General features: G+C 39.9%; 3 protein-coding genes across 9 annotated transcripts in view; 2 read left to right on the top strand and 1 right to left on the bottom strand.

Moving 5' to 3' along the window:
• FASTKD5 (FAST kinase domains 5) overlaps positions 1–13,567 on the bottom strand; it is a 488,950-nt gene that overhangs the window by 301,855 nt on the left and 173,528 nt on the right. The gene's annotated exons all lie outside the window — the stretch shown is intronic.
• The window catches only part of PTPRA (protein tyrosine phosphatase receptor type A), a 135,229-nt gene that overhangs the window by 91,764 nt on the left and 29,898 nt on the right, over positions 1–13,567 (top strand). For 5 of the 7 annotated variants that reach the window (XM_050745688.1, XM_050745689.1, XM_050745693.1 and 2 more), the window contains one exon: positions 9,179–9,205. The exons of the other annotated variants lie outside the window; for them this stretch is intronic. In XM_050745688.1, the coding sequence (XP_050601645.1) occupies positions 9,179–9,205 (27 nt within the window). The remainder of the gene's footprint in view (positions 1–9,178; positions 9,206–13,567) is intronic. 7 annotated transcript variants of the gene reach the window in all.
• The window catches only part of MRPS26 (mitochondrial ribosomal protein S26), an 82,470-nt gene that overhangs the window by 6,512 nt on the left and 62,391 nt on the right, over positions 1–13,567 (top strand). The window lies entirely within an intron of this gene.

The following is a 13,567-nucleotide window of genomic DNA, read 5'->3' on the forward strand; positions in this document are numbered from 1 at the left end:
CTTAGGTACCTTGTCTGTAAAAGAGGGTTAGAGAGACCCTCAAAGGGCTTCTGGGAGGAGTAAATGTAACTGTCATCCCTTTTCTAGCAAAAATCACTCTTTCCTGTTCTGTGTTCCCCAGCCCTTTGGCTCTAATTTCTTCCCAGTTAGATGGTGAGTGCCCCTAAGCAGAATCACATCTCGCTCATGGGGAACATTCAGGAACTGTTTGCTCAGTTGGTTCTCATTTGTTACTACAGGTGATATCTTTTACTATGCCTTATAACTCAGACCCTTCACTTGCCAGCTTTTTCCCATATTTTCTGCCGTAAAGACAAGACAGCATTTGCAGTTAAGAGGGCAGTCTTCAGTACCACACTGAGTTTGAATCCCAGCTCTTCCATAAACCAGTCATGTTTATGGCATAGCTGGCTTACTTGATCTCTCTACCTCAGTTTGTCTGTCTGTGAAACAAGAATAAGTGATAGTAATAGTTCTTACCTCATAGAGGAGATATTAGGATTAAACAAGTTAATATGGGTAAAGCACTTACAAAGATGCCTGCACAGGTTAAGCACTATTTTTAAGTGTGAGCTGTTAGTATTGTTGTGATTATTGCTCTGATAGTTCCCAGTGAAATATGTGAAGGTACCTTTAATGCAGATGGCATCTCACTATTCTTGATGAAATAGAGGACTGCAGACAAGTAATGTCTGACACTCGCTTTGTGCTTTAAAGTTAATGTAGTTTTGTCATAGTTATTACTGTGTGCTAGGCATCATACTAAGAGTTTTGTAGAATAATCCTGTGAGGTAAGTTCTATTTTATGTTTTATAGGTGAAAGTGTTTTACAATGATGAAACTGTAGTTTGTGGAATGTTTTTCAATGTACAGGTCATGACACAATTCATGAAATCACTTTAGCGGGCCACCACTAGTTTTGTTTTGTTTTGTTTTAATGGATGATCCAGTTCCATGTTTATTCTTTTAATGTTACATACAATTTTTTGAAATGTTAGTAACAACATAAAATGTTGGGTTGTGGCCATTGCTTAGGGAGAAAAGCAGAATAACTTGTACAAACTGAATGAGTGAATGGAAAAGGTAGAGACTAACATAGGCCTGACTGACTGGACAGCCCATGTTCTATTCTGTACTGTCTGTCATTTAACAGTTCTGTGACATGACCATGGATAATCATCTCCTTTTAACAGATGCTTAATTTCAGACTGCATATAGAGGTTAAGTGATTTGCTTTAGATCTCAAGGCTAACAAGTTAGGACTATTTCTCACTTTTGTGGTCTTTCCACTCTGCTTATAGGGAACTTAGTTTTCCATAAACTGACTTAGGTCCAAATTGTGCCACAGCTAAGAATCTAGTTATTGTCTTGTTATTGACATTTCATGTCATAGGAGACTGAGACTACATTTCTCTAGTGGCATTCATTCAAGATGAGTAAAACACAACAAACCATTATTGCACATGGGAATTTCATGGTCTTAAACCCCATATCCCACTTATCACCACGATTTTACCAGTCCTCCTGTAACAGTTACAGTTTTTTATTAAATCAGTATTTGATGTATATTATTATAATTATGAAATATTCATTGCTGAGCTATAAATATAAATGGATTGTTTTTCTTTCTTGTACAATTTTTTTTCTGGATTTAATAATTGCCTTATTTTTTGTTTATTTAGTTTTCTGTTTAGTCAGGCCAGGCACACTGGCTAACACCTGTAATCCCAGCACTTTGGGAGGCCCAGGTGGACAGATCACTTGAGCTCAAGAGTTTGAGACCAGCCTGGGGAACATCATGAAACCCCATCTCTTTTTTTTTTTTTTTTTTTTTTTGAGACGGAGTCTCGCGCTGTGTCACCCAGGCTGGAGTGCAGTGGCGCGATCTCGGCTCACTGCAAGCTCCGCCTCCCAGGTTCACACCATTCTCCTGCCTCAGCCTCCGAGTAGCTGGGACTACAGGCGCCCGCCACCACGCCCGGCTAGTTTTTTGTATTTTTAGTAGAGACGGGGTTTCACCATGTTAGCCAGGATGGTCTCGATCTCCTGACCTCGTGATCCACCCGCCTCGGCCTCCCAAAGTGCTGGGATTACAGGCTTGAGCCACCGCGCCCGGCCATGAAACCCCATCTCTACAAAAAATACAAAAATTAGCTGGACATGGGTACATGTGCTTGTAGTCCCAGCTACTCAGGAGGCTGAGGTGGGAGGATTGCTTAAGCCCAGGAGGTTGAGGCTTCAGTGAGCTGTGTTCATATCACCGCACTCCAGCCTGGGTGACTAAAGTGAGACTATGTCTCAACAAAGTTACTGCTACTCAATTCTTACCATGCTCTCCAGAGCCTCTCAAAACAGCTTTCTACAAAGTGAGATTTATTAGATAATCTATGTCTTTTTTACCTCTAGAAATTCCTCCTGAGCCCTACGTTGTCTTATTCCAGTCTAGGCTTGTTGATCTCTAGGGCTACTGCACAGATATATCAGCCTGGGATTTCCCTTCTCTGTCATTCTGGGAATTCCCCTTGCTGCTGCTTCCTGACTTCCATATTGTCTTCTTTCTTGTCTCCTCTCATCATTCGGTAGATTCTTGAGAAAAGGGGTCCATGGGAGGCAAATTGCATGAGACCTTATTGTCTAAAAATATCTTTAGGGCTGTGCATAAAATTTGAGGAATATTTTTACCCCAGAATTTTTAAGGTATTGCCCTAACTGACACCTGCTTACTAGGTTTGGAGGATTTTACTGCTATCTTAATTCCTAATTATTTGTATGCTTTCTAGGATCTTCTCTTTATCATTGGTATCCTGAAATTTCACAGAGATGTATCTTGATGTGGGTCTTTTTCGTTCATTATTATAGATACTTAATAGGCCCTTTGGAGCCTTGATCTTGCATTTCTGAAAATTTTCTCCCATTTCTTTGAAACCTTCTCCCCCTCTTCCTTTTTTTTTTCTTTTCTCAAATTCTTATTATTTGGATATTGGATGTATCCTGAATTAATTCTTTTTTTTCTTTTTTTTCTTTTTTTTTTTTTTTTGAGACGGAGTCTTGCTCTGTCCCCCAGTTGGAGTGCAGTGGCACGATCTCGGCTCACTGCAAGCTCCGCCTCCCAGGATCACGCCATTCTCCTGCCTCAGCCTCCTGAGTAGCTGGGACTACAGGCGCCCGCCACCGCGCCCGGCTGATTTTTTGTATTTTTAGTAGACATGGGGTTTCACCGTGGTCTCGATCTCCTGACCTTGTGATCCGCCTGCCTCGGCCTCCCAAAGTGCTGGGATTACAGGCGTGAGCCACCGCGCCTGGCCTCATTCTTTAATCTTTAAAATTTTTCCTTCCTGTTGATCTTTGCTTTGAATCTTTTTCTCCTTTTAAAAATAAACAAAGGCCGGCTAGGCACAGTGGATTACACCTGTAATTCCAGCACATTGGGAGGCTGAGGCAGGAGGATCACTTGAGCCCAGGAGTTTGAGACCAGGCTAAGCATCATAGCAAAACCTCATCTCTACAAATGATTTAGAAATTAGCAGGGCCTAATGACTCATGCCTGTGGTCCCAGCTACTTAGGGCTGAGGCAGGAGGATTACTTGAGTCCTGGCAGTTGAGGCTGCAGTGAGCCGTGATTGCACCACTGTACTCCAGTCTGGGTAACAGAGGGAGACCTCATCTCAAAAATAAATAGGCCAGGTGGCTCACTCCTGTAATCCCAGCACTTTAGGAGGCCAAGATGGGTGGATCACTTGAGGCCAGGAGCTCAAGACCAGCCTAGCCAATATGGCAAAACCCTCTGTCTACCTACTAAAAATAAAAAAAATTAGTCAAACGTATTGGCACATACTTGTAATCCAAGCTACTTGGGAGGCTGAAATGAGAATTGCTTGAACCTGCGAGGTGGAGGTTGTAGTGAGTCAAGTCCCTGCACTACAGCCTGGGGAACAGAGTGAGACTGAAGACTCTTATCAACCAAAAAAAAAAAAAAAAAAAAAATCAGTGACAAGTAAAAAAGTAGAATACCTTTTTTAAAATTTTTTTTATTTTTTTGAGACAGTCTCACCGTGTTGCCCAGGCTGGAGTGCAATGGCGCAATCTCGGCACACTGCAAACTCTGCCTCCTGGGTTCAAATAATTCTCCTGCCTCAGCCTCCTGGGTAGCTGGGATTACAGATGCCCACCACCACACCCAGCTATTTTTTGTATTTTTATTAGAGACAGAGTTTCACCATGTTGGCCACGCTGGTCTCGAACTCCTGACCTTATGATCTGCCCGCTTCGGCCTCCCAAAGTGCTGGTATTACAGGTGTGAGCTGCTGTGCCCAGCCTAGAATACCTTTTGAAAATAAATCAATAATAAAATCCTTAAAAAAAAAAGCATATATATTCATTTTTTCCATTTATAATATAAGTAATAAATATGCTGAGTTGATTTCTGCATATTGCTTTTTCAGTTAGCCTGTCATATTTGTTCTTTGTTTTGGTAAAGAGCTGCTGTGTTGAAGGATATACCTTAATATATTTATCCAGTTTCCCCTATAAATGGACATTAAGATTTTTTTCAGAGTATTCTTATAAACAATACAGTTTGTCATTTCAGACACATATAAGAATATTAGTAGGATAAATTATTTTAAGTGTGCATTTATAAATTTATGGATATTGCCACAATCCCCTCTGCTAGGAAGTCTATTCCTATTAACAGTATGTCGAAGTGCCTGTTTTTCTAAACTCTCTTCAGTGTGGTGAATTGTTAAACTTCTGGATCTCTGCCAATCTGACAGGTGAAAAATAACATCTCAGTGTAACTTTAATTTGCATTTTCTGAGATTGAGCAACTTTGTGTAATTTAAAAGATCATTTAAATGTATTTTTCTGAGCATTCTTTGTTGATATTTTTTACCCATTTTTATTAGGGTGTCAAGGTTTTCCTGACTCTTTTGTAGATGTTCTTTGTACGTTTGGGAAATGAGTCCTTTGTCTATAGTAAACCTGCAAATATTGTTCCCTAGGTGGTCATCTAGATTTTCTGCATTGCAGAAGATACCGTTAGCTATTTTTAATTTTTTTAATTTAAATATTTCTCAGTTTATTTTAAGTTTTCTAGGAGTTGGGTCATATTTAGGAAGGTTTTCCTTACTCCAAGATTATAAAAATAATTTTCTTCTGGACTTCTATGGTTTCACGCGCGCACGTGTGTGTGTGTGTACACGCACTTAGGTCTATCTCGAATTTATTCTGATGCAGAGTGTGAGCTATGGATCTGCTTTTCCCCAAATATCTAACTTGTCCCAATACCCCTTAATAATTTATTTTTCCTCATTGATTTGAAATGCCACCCATCTTATATTTTGAATTCAGATATTTATTTACCTCTTCATATTTATTTATTTGGGAACATTCATTTTGTTTTCTATTAATCTTTTTCTCTGTCCATGTGCAAAGCCCCACTGTCTCAATAATTGTAACTTTGTAAAGTATTTAATATCTGGTAAAATGAGTCATTCCTTGTTAATTTTATTTTTCAGAATTTTGTTAGCAATTCTTACTATAAACATTAGAATCAACTTGTTTAGCAGGAAAAAAAGTTTGTATTGATCATGTTAAATATGTAGATTAACAGAGAAAATGGCATCTTAAAGATGTTGAGTCTAACTATCCAAGAATGCAATATATTCCATTTTCTGAAGTCTGTGTTTTTTTTTAAATCTTCTGTTTTTGTTATTATAAATGGAGCATTTTCTTCCATCATATCTTCTGACTGGCTGCTGTTGGGGATATGAAGGCTACTGATTTTTGTAGAGACATTTTGTACTGGCCACCTTAAACTCTCTTAGTGTTGAAGTAATTTTCTTCATTAATTATTATGGCTTCAAGTCATCTCATCTGCATATATCCTCCAAATTTGTAGGACTTTCTTTTTCTTCTGTTTAATTGCATTGATGAATACCTCCAGAACAAAGTTAAGCAGTTGGTAAATGCAGACAGCATTCTCTTGTATCTGACACTAAGGAGGACACTTTCAGTGGTTCTTCATTATACATGGTACTGAGTCTTGAGTTGAGATAAACATATTTTATTGTGTTCAGGATTTAATGAGCATTTATGTCAGGAATGGATGTTAAATTTTGCCAGTTGCCTGTTCAGGATCAATGAGCAAGATCTGAATGATTTTTTTCTCTTTTGGTCTGTTTCTGTAGTGGATTCTGTTCCTAGGTTTGTTTGTTTGTTTGTTTGTTTTGAGATGGAGTCTGTCGCCAGGCTGGAGTGCAGTGGTGCAATCTCAGCTCACTGCAACCTCCACCTCGCGGGTTCAAGTGATTCCCCTGCCTCGGCCTCCCGAGTAGCTGGGACTACAGGCATACACTACCATGCCCGGCTAATTTTTTGTATGTTAGTAGAGACGGGGTTTCACTGTGTTGGCCAACCTGGTCTCGAACTCCTGACCCCGTGATCCACCTGCCTTGGCCTCCCAAAGTGCTGGGATTATAGGCGTGAGCCTCCACACCCGGCCAGTTTTTATTGATTTGTTTTTTAGAGACAGAGTCTTGCTCTGAATTAATTATTTAATCTTCTTAATTTTTCTTTCCTGTTGACCTTTGCTTTGCTTAAAGTCTTTTCCTTTGAGTCATCCAGGCTGGAGTACAGTGGCACGATCATGGCTCACTGTAACCTTGAACTCCCAGACTTAAGCAGACCCCACCTCAGACTTATGAGTAGCTAAGGACTATAGGCACATGTCACCACGTCCAGCTAATTTTTAAATTTTCTCAGAGACAGGGACTCACTGTGATGCCCAGACTGGTCATGAACTCCTGGCCTCAAACAGTCCTCAGCCTCTGCCTCCCAAAGCACTGGGATTACAGGCGTGAGCCAAGGCTGCCCAACCATATTGTATCATTCCTGTAACAAGCTGTTGCAGTCTGTTTGATATTATTTCTGTTTTCCTTTTCTTTTGTTTAGAATTTTCTCTGTCTAGATATTCACAAATTATCTCCAAATGAGATTGATCTATGTGTTTCCTTTGTGTGTGTATTCTTTTTGATAAGTTTTAATTTTTAGTGTTTTGTTTTGCTACATGGAAAGGATTTAAGTTTACACTAAAAAATACTCTTTTTTTTTTTTTTTTTAAGACAGGGTCTCACTGTTGCCCAGTGCTGGAGTGCAGTGGAATGATCTCGGCTCATTGTGGCCTCCACCTCCTGGGCTCAGACGATCCTCTCACCTCAGCCTCCCGAGTAGCTGGGATTACAGGCGTGTTCCACTATGCCCAGCTAATTTTTGGTATTTTTTTGTAGAGATGGGGTTTCGCCATGTTGCCCAGGCTGGTCTCGAACTCCTGGGCTCACGTGATCCTCCTGTCTTAGCCTCTCAAAGTGCTAGGATTACAGGTGTGAGCCACTACATCTGGCCGTTTCATTCATGTTTTCAAATATATTTGAATGAGGAAAAGTTCTCCTTTGTGGTTATTATAATAGCCTACAGAGCTATTAATTTTTAAATTTTGTTTATTTTATGTCTCCTTTTTTTTTGTTTAGGCTGAATAACCATTTATTTCATAGGTTTGTTCCTTTTTTTCTTCCGTAGAACTTGCTATTGTGTGCATTTATAGTCCTTTTATTTTTAACTTTTCTATTTCATTCATTTTTACTTTCTACCTTCTTTAGATTTATTTCGTGCTTTTTCTATCTTCTTGAATTGAGTGTGCTTTATTTAATTTCATTCTTTCCTGTTAATTTTGCACAACCACATCTTTAGCTACATTCCATAGGTATTTCTATAGGTAGTTGTTTTAGGATGTGCTATAAGCTGCTCTGACAAAGATACCAAAATTCAGTGACTTAAATAAGACCCAAGTGTCTGTCTCTCCCTAGTTACATTCCAGAGGTGGGCAGGGCCTTCGTTTCAGTAGAGACCAAATTCCTTTCCTCTTGTGGACCTGCCATCCTAACAGTATTGCCCTTATCTGTTTGGTTAGTGATAGTTCTCACCATTGGGTTCTAGTTGCAACGGAAGTTGCACCAGAAGTTCTCACCATTGGGTTCTAGTTGCGAAGGAAGAACAAAGGGAATAGAGGGCATTTCTTTTCCAAAAGATGTGACCTGGAAGTTACATTGCTTTAGCTCACATCCCGTTGGCTAGAATTCATCACATTACTACATCTAGCACAAAGGAGTCTCAAATATAGTCTCTGGCAGGAGAGCTGGGATTACAGGTGTGAGCCACCACACCCAGCCGTCTGTTTGATTTTTGAGATGGAGTTTCACTCTGTCACCCATTCTGTAGTGCAGTAGTGCAATCTCAGGTCACTGCAACCTCTACCTCCCAGGTTTAAGCAATTCTCATACCTCAGCCTCCCAAAGTGCTGGGATTAAAGACGTGAGCCACTGCCTGACCCATTTTGGTTTTGATTTTTTTTTTTTCTTTGAAATAGAGTCTTGCTCTGTCATCTAGGCTGGAGTGCAGTGGCATGATCTCAGCTCTCTGCAGTCTCCCCCTCCTGGGTTCAAGTGATTCTCGTGCCTCAGCCTCCCAAGTAGCTGGGATTATAGGCACCCGCCACCACGCCCAGCTAATTTGTTTTGTATTTTTAGTAGAGACGGGGCTTCACCATGTTGGCCAGGCTGTTCTCTACCTCCTGACCTCAGGTGATCTACCACATCATTTTGGTTTTGATTTTTATTTTCAAGTGTTTTCTTACTTTGTCATTTCTAATTTTATTGCATTGGGACAAAAGAATATTGTACTGTTTCTACTGTTGGGGTTTATAAGGGCTGTGGATATTTTACTAGCCTTTGAAAAGAAAATTTTCTCTGTTAGTGTGTAGAGTTTGGTATATACCAATTAGATTTTATTACTTATCATTTTGGTCTTTTATATCGTTACTTAATTTTGCCCTCTTGAATTTTAATATAGCTAAAGACATAAAGTCCTCTAATAATATGTGTTCTCTTTGCATTCTCGTACTTTTTATGAATATTGATGCTGCACTATTTGTGTACCCAGGGAGAAGGCCAGACCACTGTCCAAAGTTTAGTGAATCTGGGCAGTCTTGTTTCCCAGTTGTTGGAGGATGCCTCATGGAGGAAAGCATTCCTAATCCTGGAGCTTGTTTTGTTGTACTCTAAATTGAATTGTAACGTGTTTCTTTAACCTGAATGAATGTTTCTATTTTTTACTTACTACACAGGTAATTCTGACTCGAAGGACAGAAGAGGTGAGCTGCTCACCTTGTATCTGTTGTTGCTTTTACACAGTGTACAGTATTCATCTATTTCCTCTGCTCATAGTCTGTGGTAACCGTGTGCGTCTGTGGCTGTGTTGTTTGTTTACTTTCCCTTAAGTTATTTCCGTGTTAATCTCTTAGAGAAGAGAAATGGAAACAAGTACTGTATTCAGTATGTTTTTTAATATAGACTATGGATTCTAACAGCTATGATGTATTTTAACAAGCAACAAAATATATCTTACTTTGTCATGTCACCTTGTTAACATTACTTTTTGGTGATATTAGGTCATAATTTCTATACGGTGAGTTACTTCTGATTTCTAGGCCACAGTTCCCTTTAAACATTCTTTGTGTTGTTTTTCCCCTAGTCTATAAAATGTCAACCCTTTGTGGCTTTATATGGATTTTAAGGATTTTCAGCCCTTTAATGTAAAGTGTCTATGGCCTGAGATGTTGTATCTGTGGTTTAAGCTGGACTGCTGAGTCCCTGGTCACTAAAAAGTAGCTATTTGTCTGCAGAAGTGTGGCACATTTTGCCTAGAATGACAGTAAGGCTGCTATCAAAGAGCATGAGAGAAAGAGAAAGAGATCATGTAACATTCTAAGAAGTGATTATTACATTTGAGTTTTAAAAATGTTACTGTTTGAAGCAGTATTTTTATCATAATTTTCTGTTTTATCAAATCAGACTTGAGTTTTTGTCTGATTCCATTATTTAACCATACACTATTTTCCCTGTGTAATTAAGTAGTGGAACACTGGAAGGCATATGAAGTCCCACTAAGTAGGGAGCATTTGAGTCAGAAAAGTGGGTACTCTGATCTTTTATGTGATGTCCATCTGCCATTGTATTTGGTAAGGAATAGTGAGGTGTTACCATACTGTGTATAGATTTCCCTCACTTTTCCAGATCTCACTTTCCTAAACTTGGGAACTAAACATTGGATGAATACAGTGTCTTTGCTATTCAGATTCACTTGCCAGATTCTATCAAATGTAGACTTAAATAGGTTTTATTGTGGTAGATATTTATATGCTCCCTAAAACTGCTCTTTTAACCAGCCTTACAATAAAGTCAGAAGTCAAAGTGGTAGACTTCCAGATGAAACTTAAGATCCGTTGACTCCTCCCTCTATTTAGTATATATTTTCATAATATTCAGCCTTTTCTTGCCCCAGATATCATACCTATTTTACCTACCTAATATTTAAGTAGTTTCCATGTTGTGATTAAAAAAATAAAATTACCTTAATTACCTAGGTTATTGCTAATTGTGGCATATGTAAAGACTATTAATGTAATAAATCTCCTTTCTTAAGTCAAAAAATAATTTTGTATGATTCCAGTCAGTTGACTGAAAATACGTCGGTATTCTCAGCAGTCTCTGAAGTCCCAAAATCTAATGACAATTTTACCAGAACAGATCTTTAGACGTATTGCTATAAATTTGGATATCACATTCTAATTTTAAGCCAAATGCTTTTTGATAAATAAGCCAGCTGTTTGGAAATATTTGTGTTATAATGGGTTTGATAAGTGGTTATGTCTTATGCAGATTAATTAGGGGCTACATGTTTCTATGCACTGGTCTTTGGGGTGCTTTTGAACAGTAGGGTCTGATGTTTTAATTGTCAAAACAAAAATAAATGAGAGGGAGGGCAACTTTTCTTCCTCTTCTGAAGTCCAGAAAACTGGTTATTTTCTCATGCATATTATTTTTAAAATGTATTCCAGCCAGGTGCAGTGGCTCACGCCTGTAATCCCAGCACTTTGGGAGGCTGAGGTGGGTGGGTAGATCACAAGGTCAGGAGTTAAAGACCAGCCTGACCAGTATGGTGAAACTCCGTCTCTACTAAAAATACAAAAATTAGCCGGACATGGTGGCATGCACCTGTAATCCCAGCTACCTGGGAGGCTGAGGCAGGAGAATTGCTTGAACCTGGGAGGCGGAGGTTGCAGTGAGCCAAGATTGCGCCACTGCACTCCAGCCTGGGTGACAGAGTAAGACTCCGTCTCAAAAAAAAAAAAAAATTCAGCATCTTAATATTTGTAAAGAAGTAGTCCTCGAGCTACTACTTAAGTCTAGAAAGAGTTGACATTCTTGTTTTAAGAGTGTTAGGGCAGTTTGGGAGGCTGAGGCAGGTGGATCGTTTGAGCCCAGGAATTCCAGACCAGCCTGAGCAATATGGGGAAACCTTGTCTCTACTGAAAATACAAAAATTAGCCAGGCATGGTGGTATGTACCTGTAGTCCCAGCCACTTGGGACGCTGAGGTGGGAGGATCACCTGAGCCCAGGAAATGAAGGTTGCAGTGAGCCAAGATTGCGTGACTGTACTCTAGCCTGGGCAACAAAGTGAGACTCTGTCTCAAAAGAAAAAAAAAAGGGTGGGGATTATCATAGTGCCATTATTATTATGAGTTTATGATGGCTTTCTCTAAGTACCTTTTACATTCAGTGCCTTTTAGGCATCAAGGATTCCAGAAAAAAAATATATATATTTAAAAAATATATATATATATGCATATGCTTCCCTGTCTCAGGGAGGAAATACGTGAACATCAGGAACCGAAGGCTATTCAGTTACATGCCATTGGATATATCACAGAAAGTGCTGAGGGAACTCAGAAGACTCATTATATCTGGGGAGTGGAAAGGAGGCACAGAGATGAGCTTTGGGGAATTTAGATTAAAATAGCAAATGGGGAAAATGAAGACACACCAGACAGGGCACAAGCAAAGAGACATGAAAGAGCAAAGTCATATGTTTGATCATCTGTGTGCAGTTGACATGTGTGAGGTGTGGGGAGTGGTCGGAGGTGGCCTCAACAGAATGGGTGTGGTGGTCCACTGAGTTCAGGAGTTGGAGCATCTCCTGAAGATGATGGTGAGTAAGGAAGTCACATAGTCAGATGTTGGTTTTAGAAAGATATTCCAGAGGACTTAGAAGAGATAGATGGACAAGAGAACTTTAGGTTTCTGAATAATTTGGCTCAAAACAACAGTGATTGGGCTCAGCCCAGTTGTTAGATTCTAGAGGCAATCCAATGAATATTGCTGTTTTTAGAGCCAATAGGAAACATTTAAAACATTACAACCTTGCCTTTGAGATCTGATAAAATACTTGTACCAAAAAGTGTGGCAATAGGTAAATGGGCCATAGGAACTGGGGTTATAGGACTATGGCTATTCCTTCACTGACTAGTTCGTAGTTGACCAGCATGTGTCTGAAGTCGTTAAGTCACTTACCTGTTTACTTGTGAGCCCTTCAATTAATATGGCCCTTTGTTTTCTTGGAAAGAAGTTATAGCAAGTAGGTATCTGTTGTCCCGGAACACCATTTTAGTGTTTTTTCATTTTATGCTTGTTCCCTGGCCTGAATCTAGAAAGTAAAACTTTGCTAGAATGAAGTTGGGGTTGAAACAATTTCGGTTTGTAACCATACTGTCTCTGTCTCATCTACTCAGCTCTGCCTTTGTAATGTAAAAACAGCCATAGGCTGGGCGTGGTGGCTCAAGCCTGTAATCCCAGCACTTTGGGAGGCCGAGTCGGGCGGATCACGAGGTCAGGAAATCGAGACCATCCTGGCTAACACGGTGAAACCCCATCTCTACTAAAAAATACAAAAAACTAGCCGGGCGAGGTGGCGGGTGCCTGTAGTCCCAGCTACTCGGGAGGCTGAGGCAGGAGAATGGTGTAAACCCGGGAGGCGGAGCTTGCAGTGAGCTGAGATCCGGGCACTGCACTCCAGCCCGGGCGACAGAGAGAGACTCCGTCTCAAAAAAAAAAAAACAGCCATAGATGGTATGTAAATGAATGAACATGGCCATGTTCCAATAGCATTTTATTTACAAAAACAGGCAGCGGGCTAAATTTGGGCTACAGTTTGTCAACCCCTGTTCTAGACAAAGAACTGCCTGAGCGTAGGAAGCTGGACTGAGGTTCTCTACTAGTGTGTGAACTTGTGGATGCCAAAGCCAATCTCTTCCCTTCATGTCAGACACTTTGCAAATGTTACCTGTTTTAAATCTCCCATTACCTCTAAAAGGTGGAGGGTGCTATTCTGCCATTTCATACATCATTCTAAGAGATTATCACACTACTAGTAAGTTAGGGTAGTAGGAATTTGAACTTCAGGTCTGTCGCACCCTAAAACCCCGTGCCCTGGAAATGATTTTCTAAGGCTGGCCTGTGGTTCGTTGGTTGATTTCAACCCAGAACTTAAGAATGTTTTAAGAATACATCTAGATGTAAGGATTTTTTTGTCAGTATTACTCCACAAACTGGATTATTTATTTTGACCTGATAACTCAGGAACTTTCTTGTATTATTTCTCTCCCTTCTTACTGGT

This window comes from Macaca thibetana, chromosome 10 (genome assembly GCF_024542745.1).
Source record: "Macaca thibetana thibetana isolate TM-01 chromosome 10, ASM2454274v1, whole genome shotgun sequence".
Taxonomy (NCBI): domain Eukaryota; kingdom Metazoa; phylum Chordata; class Mammalia; order Primates; family Cercopithecidae; genus Macaca; species Macaca thibetana.